Consider the following 15517-nt stretch of genomic DNA (forward strand, 5'->3'; position numbering starts at 1 on the left):
CCTCCTTTCATCTCATGTACCTGGGTCTGGGTGTTCCAAATTCTCCCTCCCTAACTCTATACCAAAAACCAAACAAACAACAACCCTTGTTGTCATCAGGTGGATTCTGACTCTCAGTGACCCTGTAGGACAGAGTAGAACTGCCCTCATCTTTTTCCTCGGAGCAGCTGGTGGTTTCAAACTGCTGACCCCCTGTAGCAGCTCAGCGTGTAATAAACTCGTCACACCACCAGGGCTCCATCCTAACCCTACAAGTTACATTTTCCCCTCCAGTACCCTGGTTCAGCACCAGGGATCACCTGTGGCCTCTGACCTCAGAAAATCCCTCTACCTTTCTGCTCCACAACTCCCCCACATCCCATCACTTCTAACAGGTCTGTTCGTCCACCCACCCATTTTAACACTCAGGCCTCTGCAGCATAGTGCCTGCCCCTTTTCGCATCCCTAGAATCCCTGCTACCCTACCCCCAACCCCCCCAAAAATCCATTCCCTTAAGTATGCAACTTTAAGGACTCACGTCACCCCAGAGGGGTCCCAGGGACTTCTGAGCCCCACAGCTCTGTTGCTAGGCTGCTGAATGCAGTGGGTCATTTCATCCCACACACCCCTGAGGAACCAGACCCTCAGAGGATTAGAACATCGTGAAGCCTGGGCACAGGCTGTGTGAAGGGACCTCCTGGGAATTACTTCTGGCTCATGCCCAGGAGAAAGAGCGACCCTGCGGGCTCACTGTGCCTTAAAAGGGGCACCATGCATCAGACCCACAGACCCTCCACTCATCCAAGAGGACAGAGCGCCTTCCCACTGCTCCTATTTACTCATGGGCACGAGGCCATCTATGGCCAGTTAGCCCAGGAGACCAAAGTTCAATGTCCCCCTTTGAAAAAAGAGAGGTCAGGAGTGGGAAGGTCATGCAGTCTCCATGCCTCATTGCACCTCCCACCTCTGGGAGGGCCCTCTTGGCTGCTTGGGGCTGAGCTGTGAGGGCTACCCCACTTCCAGCAGCACAACAGTGTGGCTCACTGCCTGCCCCACAGACCCAAAGTGGCCATCAGCCAGGGACTGTGTTCTCACAACACTATCCATTCCCCTTCTCCCTCTGCTCACTCCTGTGGCATTAAGAGCCCTGGCGGGCCAGCCATTCCCAACTCATAGCAGCCACTTCGGAGAACCGCTCCCCAGGCTTGCCAAGGCCGTAAACTTGATAGCCCTGGTTACCAATTAATTGGGCTGTGATCCCATGGCACTCTGAGGGAGCACGACTGGGCTTTCTACGCCTGTAAAGTCTCCTGTGAACGGGCGTAGACTCCATGCACACTTATTTCTCTCACAGAGGGGCCAGTGGGTTCACTGCCCACGCTTCCATGAACAGCCAGGTGCTTCACTGCCACAGTGCGTTTTCAATGCAAGTGGCTCAGAAGTGGGGCGTAACTAGGGGTGGATTACCCAATAAGCAAAGTACTCCCTGGCTCACTGTTTACTTCCTGGGGCTCACCTTTCCACATGGCTTTCGCCACCGTGCTCACCAGGCGAGCAACTGCCCAGGTATCCCTAAGTAGGACACCCAGTTTATCTGGCACAAGAGATCCAAACTGAGAAGCCAAACCCGAGGGGTGACACATGAAAAGCAGTACTAAAGGGGTGGGGATTGGCAGCTATGGCAATTGACAAAAGCTACTACGGTTCCCGTGGAAGTGAATTAAAATTTCCTAAGTGCGTCATGGATGGGGAGAAGACAGCAAATTGCAGCTGTGAGGCCCGGAGGCCAAGCACGTCACAATGGTATCTTCTGATGGCCAAGAGTACATTGCATGGAGAGGGCAGGTACTAACATCGGGAACAACAAAAATAAAAGTCATCTTGACTGGCCCAGGTCAGTTTGCTGAGTGAAACCAATGAGGTCAAGTTTAGAAGCGCCATCACACGATCAAAAGTATGTGTGTATTTTATCTACAAGGTTCGCTCACTGAGATTCCCCGAGTCCAGACTGCACCCGAACTGCTGATGGCTGTGAACTTTAGATTGCTAAATAATCTAAATTATATTAAAGAGAGAAAAAAAAGAGGCAGCCCTAAAGTGGACAAGACCAGTGGAGATGAGAGAGGGGCTAGAGGGTAAGGGTGGGGAGAGATGTACCCAAACCCAGATCCAGCCCATGTGTCACAGACCCCAGTTTTCTATGAACCAAACTCAGTCTGATATAAATTGCTTTAAGTAATACAAACAAAAATGACTTTTATTAGTCATGATTACGAGTTTTGAAGATGGATGTCAATAAGCCGTGCCTAAAATGCAAAGGGGCCTGCTGGGTACTCAGAGGAGGCAACTCAGTGGTGCACCCCCAACCCCTCCCCTGCTGGCATCCTCTGGCTACGCCCCCTGGAGGAGGGGGGAGGTGGGGGATGGCTAGCTGGCCCTGAAGAGCATGTAGAGCACAGGTAGCGTGGCCACAAACGTCGCACAGGTGACCAGCATGCTGTAGACGGTGTTCCTGTTCACCTGGGCGCCGAGCCGCTGCTCCGTGTCCGACAGTGCCATGAGCACGCTCCCCTGCTCCAGCAGGGAGCTGGGCGGAGCCTCCAGGCCTGGGTGTGCTGGCGCCTTGGCAAGCGGAGCCCCCCCAGCCATTTGGCTGAAAGTCTTTTCCAGGCCGTCAAGCTGCTCTCGTAAACCCTCGAGACATGAATGGACCTGTCTGGAATGGCTAAGCTGCTCTTTCAAGGCAGCTGAAAGGACATCTGTGTCTTTGACTCGGGTGGGGGAAGTACCTGTCTGGGACCCAGGGCCCTGCCCCGGCCCAGCATGCACCAGGCTCCTCAGGTCCACCATGAGGTCATAGAGGTCCCTCTGCTGGAGGGAATAGCTGGAGGCCTGCTCTCGGATGGCCTCCTGGAGGCTCACAGGCCCCTTCTGGGCCTCTAGGAGCAGGGCCTTCAGCTCCTGTAGCCGAATGCGGTTCACGTAGGTGGAGCCAGCCACCCCAATCAGGGCCCCCAGGACCGACCCAATGAGGGACCAGTTCTTGGTCCTCTCGGCCCGTGTACGCTCCTTCTCGTGACTCTCCCGCACAGCAGCCGAGAAGAGGGAGAACCTCTCTCGCTCAGACTCTTCCGCACGCTGGTAGGCCACACGAAGCCTCTTCTCTTCCTGTAGAAACAAGGCTGCGTTACAGGGTAGCAGGGCAGCCCTCCCGCCAATGCCCGGCTACCGTGTTCCTGGAGCGGAGCCTCCTGTGTGGCAGAGTTACGGGCTCCCTGAGCATGTACAGATGGGATGGGGGTCCTGGGGCTTGGGCGGGTGGGCGACGCAAAGGCACAGGGGTGGTCTAGGAGACTTCCCACCCTGGGAACCAGCACTAGTATTTACACAATGTAAGGGCCAGAGTGCTCCCTCCTTGAAATCTGGGTCTCAAACGACTAGACTGCTCCAGACTATTGGCCCCAGGGCCCCAGAGGTGGACGGGCTAGGAAGCTTAGGGACCTGTCCTTCAGCCAGAGCTTCTGGCATCTGCCCACCAGAGCAGTCATGGTTCCCACCTGCCATGACTCGTCAGGCTTGGGGCTGCGCTCTGCCAGGAAGGGCTGCCTCCTGCGGTACCTGCCTGCAACATCCTGTGCTCCAGAGTTGCCAGTTCCAGATACTGGTTGTCCTCCCTGGAGACGCGGTCCAAGCGGTCCCGCACTTCCTTCAGCTTGGCCTGCTGAACTTCCAAGTCACCCTGGGCCTCTCGGACAAGTCCACGGGCCACCATGAATACCTTCTCTGCCTGCAGAGAGATCAGACAGAGGCCGTGCGCCCCTGGCCTCCACACCCGAAAGGTTCAGCTCTATTCTCAGCCAGGCTGTGGACTCAGAGGCCACTGGGCTGCCAGCTGAGAAAAGGTGGAAAGAGGGTCCCTCAAGTCACTCATCTGGCTCCCCCAGTGGTGGTCAGGGCCCAGCCCATCAGAATCACAGGACTTATCCCTTCAGGCAGAAACCACATGCCCCTGAGAGATGGGAAAACAGGTAACTCCCTTCCTAGTAAAGGGAACCGACAGACTAGTGTCACTTGGGGGACTCCTTATTAACCTGCTCAACACCACCAGGAGAAGGCATGGCCTCAGCTTCTGTCTTATGGGCATGGAATCTTGGTCTTGGCAAGGCTTTGTGTCTCCCAGGGGAGAAACTGTACTTTGCCTACCTGTGCCAGCTGAAGCCCGGGCTCTCCCCAGCTTGAAGCATGGGCCCGCGTGCCTAGGCAGCAGCGGAACGGGATAGCAGGGTGCTTTTCTGCTGCCGTTGCCAAACAGGATGTGACAACTCTAGGCAGCTCTGTCTCCCAGTGGCCTCTCCTTTCACAGGGCTCTTTTAATTACACACAGGCTCTGAGGACAGCAGACTCCTGGGTTACTCACCACCAATACCCCCCAACAGTCAGTGAAGGAAGTATTTGCTGGCCCACCAGAAGGGATGCTAATGGGGAGGAATTTATCAGACAACAACTGCATGTAGGGAAGGTGAGGAGTACAATTACACCCAAGTCCTTCAGCCTAGAAGCCTCAGACCTAATTCTCCCGGCGAACAATGAGTCTACCAGGGATGTTCTAGATATGGCTTCTTGGCACCACCTGGCTGGTGACTTATTTTGTGGGAGCCTATAGGCAGCATTTATGGCGTGAGAAGGCAGGGTCAACCACCCAGCATCCCTCCTCACCTCAGTCACGTTTCCCTGGGCCTCTCGAACCTCATTGAGTCCGACAAACTCTTCATATCTGTCCCACCAAGTCTTGGCTGTTGAGGACACCCGCTGCTGAAGGCCGTGCCCCAGGGCTGCTCCCAGTGCTGTAAGGCGGTGGTAGAGCCCGAGGGCCACCTCCTGGGGTCTCTTTTGTCTAGGCTGGTTGGAGCCTGGGCTGCAGAGTGTCCTGGTCATAAAGGGGTCCCTCCCCAGGATGCCTCTCTGAGCCCGTATGTGGGGCACACCCACTGTGTACCGCATGGCAAGCAGACAGCTGTGCCCTCTCATCAGAAGATGTGTGCAGGGGATGTCGGGTAGATCAGCTTGAACAGCTTGAAGTGGTGGTGGGCATAAGCCAGGTCTCAAGGCCAAGGACAGGGCGGAACCTATGAATTCCCATTCAAAACATCTGAGCTGAGCTCCACTTGGTTGGCCCAGGTATTGCAGCCCCCACAGCAGGCGGCTCCTCAGGTGAGGTTTGCCCCCAGGTGCTCCTGGACAAAGGAACACATTTGGGCAGGGCATCATTAGAAAACGAAGCCTCCTGCTTTCCCCCATGACTCACATCCACCCATCCGCCTCCTTGCCTTCCCCAGGTCCATGCTGTGGCTCAGATGAAGTCAAGAGCCCAGCTTTCTGATAACAACTCTCAATTTCAAGTTGTGCCCTAATTGCCAGAGCCTTCACAAAGATTTTAAGGCTCTCAGGAAAGTTGTGGAATGGAGGGAAATCTCCAGTGTCTTTTCTGGAAGGAAAGGGTGGGGGAAAAAAACTCTCAAAAACCAGACTCCCTAAGGACTGCTCAGTCCAGGGGAAGCAGAGTTACACTCACACACAAGGGCATAGGTCACTCATGTCCCAAAGCAGAGAACTCCCAACTCTTCTCTGAGAGGACGAGTCCAACAAAAACATAGATTTCATCGAGGACTGCTTTTCTTAGGCTCAGACCAACCCTTGTCTGTCCTCCAAGCCCACACTTCCCAGTCTCTCATTTCCCAGGTTCCCTAAACTGTTCTCCCTCCTCCCAGGTCTTAGTCACTGCTCAACAGGTTAGTTTTCTTTCATCTTCCCTTTTCAACCCCGCTTTGATGTCTGGGCCCTAACAATACCTCCCTCTCCACCCCTGAACTGCAGGAGGCTCCCATTACCCTCCTCAGCCCAGGCACAGTAGAGGACCCCAAATGAAAGCCAATCCTGACAAGACTTGGCCAGCATCCTTCTCCTCTAGCTGAATCACATCGCAAAGCACACACACTTAAAAAAAAAAAAGAAGAAACAAACTCAACCCCCTAGAGTCAATTCTGACTCATAGTGATCCTACAGGAAGGCACATGCCCGTCAGAGCGACCCCTAGTGGCCGACCAGCCCAAACTAGAACGAGCAGAAGGTGCTGGAAGCAGGTCTGCAGAGCCAAGAGCTCCAGTTAGGCAGCAGAAAAGTTAAGTCCGGCCAGAGCACCCTGGCCTCCTCCCCTGTCTGCCATGCTGAGAGCTGTCTCTGAAGAAGCTCTGCTCCTCTTTGCAGCCAAACTCCCTGAGAGACTGTGCTGGAGGTCTCCAGTTCTACATCCATTCTCTTCACTGCCAAGGAAGCAGCCATCTTCCAGGTCAGCTCCACACAGCCAAATCCAGTGCTTCGTTCCCAGTCCTCGTCTCACTAGCCTCCTGAGCACTCCATGTCTCAGGAGCATGCTCTCTCTCTCTGTCAATGCCTTGGTCCTTCCCCATCTCCCTGACCTCTCAATGCTGCAAGGCCCCCAGCTCAGTCCTCAGACTGCTCTTCTAATCTGTCACCTCACTCAATGGCATAACTTTAAAACCCATCTGCAGGTGCACAACTCTATGACTATACTTTTCAAAAGGTATAGTCTAAATATGTAAATTGCACAATGTGTGAAGAGCTTTATCTTTTTACTACTTGTAATTAAAAACAAAACCAACTGCACTTCTATAACCCAGACTTCTCCTCTGGACCCTGTAAGTTCATGAACTCAACTGCCCAGTTCACATCTTTGCTCAGAAGACTAATGGGGGGAGCTGAAACTTGATCCAACACAAAACTATTCATCGCTCTGCTTTGCTTTCCCCACAGCCATGTGCATTGCAGCTGACAGTCACTCTAAGTGCAAAGACAACCTCAGGTCAGCCCACCCTGTATCCAATCCATTGGGAGATGGCACTGACTACATCCTGGATCCTGCCACCTCTCCATCCCTGCCAGTGCTATTACCTAGTCCAACCACCATCCCCTCTCCATTGTTGCAAGAGCCAGGAGGCTCTCACATTCTACTCTGACCTATGCAGACTAGTCTCAATGGAGCAGGTCAGACCAAGTCTCTGCACAGACCCTCCCCTGGATCTCCATTTCTCTCACAAAGTCAAAGTCCTTTCCATGGCCTCAAGGGCAGCTACGCCCTTGCTCCTCCGTTCTCTAACCTGATTTCTCACTCCAACCCCACCATCTGGGACATCCAGGTGTTACTGGAGCATACCAGGGTACCTGCCACCTCAAGCACTTCAGGATACCCTGCATACACTGCTTGCTCTCTCTTCAAGTCCTGCTCTTGGGCAAGCAGTCCCAGATCACTCTTATCAAAAATAGCCATTCCTCTCCTTGCCCATCCCTCCTCCCCACCCCTCTCCTACCTTCATCCACGCCCACTTGTATCACATGACTCTTACTATACATTTCACTTATTGACTTTGCTGGTGAACTCTTATGCATTGGGAAATCAGCTCCGCCAGGGCGGGTACTGTTTTGTTCATTACCGTCTCCCTAGTACCTAGAATATTATCTGCATGTAGTACATACTCCATAAAGAGAGAGTAACCTGTCACATCCCAAACTCCTTCCAGAGGCTTCCAAAGCTCTCAGACCGGCTGATTCGGCCCGAGAGAGAGAGAGAGAGAGAGAGAGAGAGAGAGAGAGAGAGAGAGAGAGAGAGAGAGAGAGAGAGAGAGAGAGAGAGAGAGAGAGAGAGAGAGAGAGACTCCCTCGATCGCACCCAGCTGCGCTTCCCTAGATCCCTAGATTCTCGCAAGGCGCCCAGCTCGGTCCTGCCACAAGGCCTTTGCACCGGCCCTTCCCTCTACCGACATGCTCTCCGTGCACCGTCCCGGGCCTGACATCGCCCGGCTAAGTCCCTTGCCCGCGGCCCCTGACTCTGCCCGGGCTGGGCGAACCTCCCACCCGGCTCACCCTGGGCGCGCGTACAGAACCGAAGCCGCAACCCCAACCGAGCTCCAGCCAGCCGGCTGACCTCTGACTCTTAGTGCCCGCCCCTAGCGGGCCGCTTCCGGGAGCGAGAAGCGCGACTTCCCGTCCCGCAGCCAATCGGCGGGCCGCGTAGTCGTCCAGGCGCTGACGAGGTGGGGCCGGGGAGCTGAGCTGCGCTTTCGGTGGCAGGTCTGGGGAAGGGGCGGCAGGCGCCATGTCGGGCCGCGAAGGTGAGTTCCCCGCGCTCGGGGGCGGGCGGGAGGCCGCGGGGCGGGCGGCGGGGCCGGGCCGAACGCGCTTATGTCGCTCACAGGTGGCAAGAAGAAGCCCCTGAAACAACCCAAGAAGCAGAACAAGGAGATGGACGAGGTGAGGGCGGGCGCGGAGGCGCGGGCGGGCTCGCGGGGACCGGGACCTGGAGCGAACCTGCTGTGTCTCTTTCTAGGAAGAGAAGGCTTTCAAGCAGAAACAGAAAGAAGAACAAAAGAAACTGGAGGAGCTGAAGGCGAAGGCCGCGGGGAAGGGGCCCCTGGGTGAGTGCAGAGGGTCCAGAACGCGGGCGGCTCCTTCTGGCGTTAGGGATGAGCTGCGAGGTCCTGCCACCCACGTGGGACTCACCCTTGTTTGGGGATTCGCGGTGGCCTAATGGACCAGGGAGCCCCCCCCCCCCCGAACTTAACCTTCTGTAGGGAAGTGACATAAATCCATTTACAGTGGGCACCAGTTCATACAGTTTAGAATTTTCACAGTCTCCATACTATCACCCCCCCAAAAAAATCTGTCTTATTATTTCTTTATTGCTGGTAGTATTTTATATTACTTCTTGGTGTATAGGAGAAAGATGTGACACTTAGTTTCCATAAATATATACAGCTTTGAGAACTAATCCATTCTATTTGAGTTCTAACCCATCCTGTAGGTATGGTAAGAACTGGCACTGGGTTTAAGGGATTTTTTAAAAACTTACTGGTCATGTGATCTCTCAAATAGGTATGTCTCCACCCTGACCTGGGTTGTTTCACTTCTCCCTCCCTGGACTAAAGTCCAGGCTCCTTGGCCTGCAGAAACCAAGCTTCATTTCTTTCTTCTTTACCTTCATTTAACGGAAGGAGGGATTGGTTGATTACAATTCAAGGGATTTTTTAGGGCTGGTACCTTTTGTGGGAGAAAGAAGGAGCTTTCTACTCCTGTAAAGAGTCGGAAACGCAAAGGGGCATTTCTACCCTGTTCTATGGGGTCGTCATGAGTCCGGATTTTCTTGGTGGCAGTGAATTTGTTTAATACCTCCCATGTTTTCCTTCCCATTCTTCAAACTAGTGATTGGGAGTCTGTTCAGTGGTCTATGCCCAGTACCTAGGGGTTTCCCAAGGTTTCTCTACTCCAACGAGTTTAATCTCCATGATGGTAAACCATAATGGCCCCAAAGCCTCACTGCCATCAAGTCAATTCTGACTCTTAGTGACCCCGTCAGACCGTGTAGAACTGCCCCTGTGGGTTTCCAAGGCCGTACATCTTTGTGAGAAAAGAAAGACTCCTCCCCTTTTTCCCACAGAGCAGCTGGTGGTTTCAAACTGCTGACCTTGCAGTTACCAGCCCCACATAACCACTGCCCCACTGAGGTTCCTGGCTCATCCTTACAGCATTCAGATTCCAGTTACCAGGATTCCCTTTGGGCAGTGGTTCTCAACATTCCTAATGCCATGACCCTTTCATACAATTCTTCATGTTGTGGTGACCCCTCCCCCAACCATAAAATTATTTTCGTTGCTACTTCATAACTAATTTTGCTACTGTTATGAATCAGGCGACTCAGGGAAACCAGCCCCTAATACATCCTCACAGGTCCGTAGGCACAATTGTACAGATTACAGTAACATAGAGAGCATGAGAGATAGAAGAAAGATTGAAATAATGGAGTCAGACACATTTCATAGTAGCATGCTCACCTCAGCCTCTCTTTGTGAAGAGAGAGCAAGAGAACGCTTTATTGTTAAGCAAGGCTTATATATCTTGGGGGGCATACAAGCCCCCTAATTACATGTGAAGTTATACATCACAGGGGTTGTGCTGTAGGTATTACAGTAATGAGAGGGGGGTGATCTAGGGGTATCCACACAATGGGAAGGGGATGTATTGGTGTACACATGTGACAAGTGGGTATATCCTAGATTCAGGGAGGCAGCTTAATTTTGGATGTCATTGAGCCAATTTGACTTGTTCTCTGGCTCACTATAGAAACCATTATCAGTAGGGTGAAAACCCCATCTACGGGGGCCAGACTGATGGCCACAAACCTCTAGGAAGAAGTAGCCCATTGTCCTTATCAGCAAGTTAGGACCCTCTTATGGTGAGACCAGACAGTAGTCTGGCAACTGCCTTCAGGGAGGATGTCTCTTAAGAATCTGACCTCCTACCATATGCTGGCAAATAGCTTCTAATGTTTGGCATGTCTTTGGGGGAGACAAAGCTGGGGGGAAGTCTCTTTATAACCCCACAGGCGACCCTGGTCAGTAGTTAAAGTAGTCGAGACCCACAAGTTGAGAACAACTACCTTTGGGGATTATAGTAAAACCTGTGAGATCCAAAACCTGTGTAAGCTGGAAATCTGTTAGGGTAGGAAACACAAGTATCTCCCACTAATAGCAATAAAGTGATAAGGCTGCACCCTGTCAAGATGTGAAACTTTCCAGGTCCAGAACGGCCGGCGGCCAGGCTTCACTGTATAGTCTCTTACAGTCCCCTAATCTGTCATGACACAATCACAGTGGAAACAGCTCGTTCTACTGCTCACCGGCATCGCTTCATTTTCACTTTGTTCACTGGCTTGTTTTCTGAGAATATGCCCAAGATGTGCTTTAGCATTTATATGTACATATAAATGTTACATATAGGTATGTATATGTGCATATATATATATAAATCATTGTGGACTCCTACAGCTCCTGCGGCAGTCTACATATCAATTGTATCAAGCACATTTGTACATATGTTGCCATCATTTTCAAACCATTTTCTTTCTACTTGAGCCTTTGGTATTAGTTTTTTTCCCCTCCCTCCCTTACCCTCCCACCCTTGTGAATCCTTGGTAAGTTATAAATTATTGTTATTTTCATATCTTAAAAACAGTCCTAGGGGAGGGGTGAAGAAAAAAACAGTCCTTGTTTCCCTTCACCCACGTTTCTGTTGTTCGTTCCCCTAAGGGGGGGTGGAGGTAATATGTCAGTCATTATAATCAATTTCCTCTTCTCCCCCCACTTTCCTTCTACCCTCATGGTATCACTACCCTGATTACTTATCTGTGTACATGCTATGGTTTAGCTCTGTAAGGTAGAACTGGAGTCATGATAATGAGGGGGGGAGAAGTTTTAAAGAACTAGAGCAGTGGTTCCTTTGGGGGTCGAATGACCCTTTCACAGGGGTCGCGCGATTCATAACAGTAGCAAAATTAAAGTTAGGAAGTAACAACAAAAGTAATTTTATGGTTGGGTCACCACAACATGAGGAGCTGTGTTAATAAGGTTGTGCAGCATTAGGAAGGTTAAGAACCACTGAACTAGAGGAATGTTGTGAGTTTTGTCATTGCTATACTGCACCTGGACTGGCTCATCCCTTGTGACCTTTCTCTGAGGGGGTGTCCAATTGCCTATAGATGGGCTTTGAGTCTCAACTCTGACCCCCCTCATTTCCATCAATATGATTCTTTTTTGTTTGGGGTCTTCTGGTGCTTAATTACTTGATCCTATCAGCACCTCATGATCACACAGGCTGGTGTGCTGCTTCCACATGGGCTTTGTTGCTTCCTTGCTAGATGGCTGCTTATTTTAACTTCAAGCTTTAAGACCCCATACATTGTAGTTTGTAATAGCGGGCACCATCAGCTTTCTTCATCACATTTGCTTATGCACCCATTTTGTCTCTAGTGATCGTGTTGGGAAGGTGAGCATCACAGACTTCCAGGTTATTAGAACAAAGTGTTCTGGCATTGAGGGAGGACTTTAGTAGAGGCTCAATGACTGTCTGCTACCTAATACTTAACATTTAAATATACACAGATTTATATCCCTATTGTTATATAGTAATACATTTACATATATACATGCCTATTTTTATACTTCTCTCAATGTCTTTTGCCTTCCAGTTCTTTCCTCTATTTGCTTTTACTTTACTCCTGCCTCACTATCATGTTCAACCTTCATTGGACTCTCAGTAATTCCTCTTGGCTACATTGCACTTCATCAAATCAACCCCACCAAGCATTCTACACCCTCCTCACCATCAATTTTAAATCTCTTGTTGTTCCCTTATCCCTGAGTTTAAATAGTTCCAGGTCTGTCAGCTGACCTTTATGAATGTTTTCTGATCAGGTCTGATGAGGTGTCAAACCCTGCCCCCCAAGTCAGAAGTCTATTTTCGGGATTTCTTGGGGACTTGGTTGCTGTGCTCCCCTTGCTGCTCTGTTGCGCTCCCTTCTTATTTCGCCCTGGTGGGATGGGGGATGGGGTGTCAGACCAGGCACAATTCCCACACTGTGTGTCCAGTGCTGTCCTCTGTAGCGCTGGGGGTCAGTGAGGTATCTTGTGGTAGGGCCAGCCCTAAGGTCCTCTCTTGCTTTGGCTGCTCTGAGCAGAAATACCATCCTCGAGGGTTGGAAGGCCAAGATGTGGTTCCGTTTTCTCTCTTTCTCTTTCTCTCTCTCTCTCTCTCTCTCTCTCTCTCTCTCTCTCTCTCTCTCTCTCGTTCACTCTTAGTTTGCCCCCATGTCGTCTGGGCAGACCCTCTACTCTCCCCGGCTTGGATCTCCGGTGCTGACCTCTAGTGCGTGCCTCTGGGGGAGGGGTCAGCGTAGCTGGGATTGAGGCCATGTTCTCACATTGTTCTACACAGATTGTTCTGTGGCAGTAGTTGCCATCTGTGTGTGCGTCAACACTTTCATTTCCGCCTGCTGGCCACCTTTGCTTTTCCTTTGGGAAAATACTGCCCCTTTGGGCTCATAGGATTGGCTGTCCAAAGGAATATGGTCCTCTCTGGTATTGCACATTTTATAGGCCCCTGATTCGGCTGAGAGGAGATGCCCAGGAGTGGCTTCAGTTCCAAGTTAGAAGAGAGTGTCTTAGGATCCCATCTTGGGCTTCATCGATCCCTATCAGACCAGTAAGTCTGGTCTTGTTGCTGAATTCTGTTCTATACCTTTCCCCCACTCCGGCTATCACCACGTTACTGGCAGAGCAGTCGGTGGTGGTAGCCAGGATCAGTCTCTTCTGATCTCAGGCTAATGCAAGCTATGGTTTATGTTTGCCATTAATCCTTAGAATTAATTGTTTCCTTGAGTCTTACTCACCCTTGCTCCAGGCTGAAAGAGAACAATAGTTCCATCTTAGGTGTCTACTTCCAGATGTTTATGGCTCCAGATGCTACTTAATGAAAGGAGAATAGAGAGCATTGTTACCTTTATGAACTATGGTACGCCAATTGATCTAGAGAGCCTCCAGAAGGCATCTCCTTTTATTTTAAGGTTGATTTGGTCAGAGGTCTTTGGATTTTCTAGATGACCTATACCTAATTTTATAACTATTTCCTAAATTATTTACTATGTGTAATTTTATGTATAAATTGGATTTTACTTTTTTAATAATTTTATTGGGAGCTCTTACAGATATTATAATCATAATTCAGTTAGATCAAGCATAATTGTACAGTTATTGCCACTATCATTTTCAAAACACTTTCTTCTTGATAACTCTATCAGCTCCCTTTTATCCCCACCCTCATTTTTATTTTTTAGCTGTATCCTACCCTATCCAGTGTATCCATTCACGTATAATCCTGTTATCATTTCCCATCAAGTGGAATTAAAAATTTTTTTAATAAAATTTTTAAATAGAGTAAGTACGCCAGACTGCAGGGTCCTAATATGGAAGTTTTGAATATGTTAGTTTTGGATATGGACTTGAAAGTCAGATTACCCACGTTGGGATCTTGGCTCTATCGCGTATTGATAGATGGCTTTGAGTATCATTTCTCATTTCTGTATCTATAAAACTGGTGGGTAGGACATGAGGATTAAGTGCACCGACGTGTGAAATACGTGACGGTACAGATCCACGTTCACCATTGCCCACAGCCATCAGTATTGGCACAGCCACTGTGCATGGCTGTCGATGAGAGTGCCTGGTGTGAGGGCCAGACCGTACAGAGTACGACATCAGGTCTCTGGGGCTGCAGTCATATGAATTGTATTCCTCCTAACTGGCTCTTGTTTTTTCCCCTTTTATAGCCACAGGTGGAATTAAGAAATCTGGCAAAAAGTGAGCTGTTGTTGGTGGCTGAGGCAATGATGGCCCTTGATCCCGTTCCTGTGTAGACATCTGGATTCCCTACTAGAACTTTTGTTGCCACTTATAGTTAGAATGAAGTGTTGTCTTGGAGCCTGCTGTACATTTAAGAATAAACTTTTGTAAAAAAGAAGAAAAATCATACAATGTTTAGTTCTTCTCACTCAGCCATTTCTGTCTTAGCTGTGAGGTCAGAGTGAACCCAGTCCAGAACCTGCCAGAGCTGCTCAGTCTTTGTGATGCCCAGAATTCTGTACCATCTGGAATTAAAGCAACTCGTTTGAAATAGCTGTCGTTGCTGCGTGTTGTGCCAGGTGGGAATACCTTAGCATGGGGCCCATGGAAGACACTGTACTTTGGAAAGAAAATGTTAGCCTCGTTTTCTCTTGAGACATCCACTCCCATGTGCTCTTTATGCAAGGAGCCTACTGTGAACAAGCACAGCCCGCCAGGGGTGCACACGAGCAAAAAAGCTGCTCTCCAGAAACCTCTATCTGTTGTGGGAGTGGCAGCAGGGCAAATTCACATGAGACATACTCTGTACAAGATAAAAATGGACAGGGAAATGCAGGGATTCTTGGAAGTACCCAGGAATCAAGGCTGCCCCATAGCCCCCTTCTTCTAAGGTCTGCACTTCCACTAGGGCTTCAGAAAGTGCCTGGCTGGGTTCCCACATCTTAAACCATCAGCAAAATAACATCTGGCCCCTTCCTACCCTAAACCTATCATCCTTCACCTGGATTACTGATCACAGTCAAATCTACTTTTGTGCCTTTACTTATAGTCTATCACTTAAACCATAGTGGTCCTGCTAAACCATAAGTCAAATTTTGTTACTTGGCTCAAAATTCTTACATGGTGAAAGTCTTGACACTAATCACTCGGCCCTAAGGGATCTGGGCCCTATACCCTTTGCTGTGGTTATACTTACTGTTCATCCCATGGTCCATTGGTTTCCAGCTACAGTGGCCCGTGTTCCAAGCAAGCTACTGCCTCACTATATTTTCAGTGGCTCCTTATGCTTCTCATGCTTCAAGCAGATACTAGAGGCTCCTTTTTATCCTTCACTTAGAGAACCGAGACTGAATAAGGCCATTCCAGGGTCTCTTACCCTGTTTCATTTTTCCTGGCTGGTGGTTTATCTCCCCTTATTAAAATACAAATTCCAAGAGGTCAGAGACTGTTGAATCACTTGATTATGAGGCAGTCTTTGGATATTCCTCCATGCCCTTGATATAACGGGAAAATG

The 15517-nt window shown here is 50.1% G+C and overlaps 1 protein-coding gene and 1 long non-coding RNA gene across 3 annotated transcripts; one reads left to right on the top strand and one right to left on the bottom strand.

The window, feature by feature from the left end:
• Positions 1-2210: 2210 nt before the first annotated feature.
• CCDC51 (coiled-coil domain containing 51) lies at positions 2211-8012 on the bottom strand. 2 transcript variants are annotated; one of them, XM_075547287.1, is made up of 4 exons: positions 7919-8012; positions 4697-5214; positions 3599-3767; positions 2211-3144 (listed from the first exon to the last, which is right to left on the bottom strand). In XM_075547287.1, the coding sequence occupies exons 2-4, from the start codon at positions 5006-5008 to the stop codon at positions 2408-2410; spliced, it is 1218 nt and encodes a 405-aa protein (XP_075403402.1). In that variant the 5' UTR covers positions 5009-5214; positions 7919-8012; the 3' UTR covers positions 2211-2407. The 2 variants fall into 2 exon arrangements, with proteins under 2 accessions (XP_075403402.1, XP_075403403.1); XM_075547288.1 differs by lacking the exon at positions 4697-5214 and having other exon boundaries at positions 7919-8008.
• Positions 8013-8035: 23 nt separating this feature from the next.
• LOC142445445 (uncharacterized) lies at positions 8036-14561 on the top strand. Its single transcript, XR_012784023.1, has 4 exons — positions 8036-8166; positions 8250-8305; positions 8382-8469; positions 14211-14561. It is a non-coding gene; the product is annotated as an uncharacterized LOC142445445 (long non-coding RNA).
• The last annotated feature ends 956 nt before the right edge of the window (positions 14562-15517 follow it).

This window comes from Tenrec ecaudatus, chromosome 4 (assembly GCF_050624435.1).
Source record: "Tenrec ecaudatus isolate mTenEca1 chromosome 4, mTenEca1.hap1, whole genome shotgun sequence".
In the NCBI taxonomy this organism is placed as follows: Eukaryota; Metazoa; Chordata; class Mammalia; order Afrosoricida; family Tenrecidae; genus Tenrec; species Tenrec ecaudatus.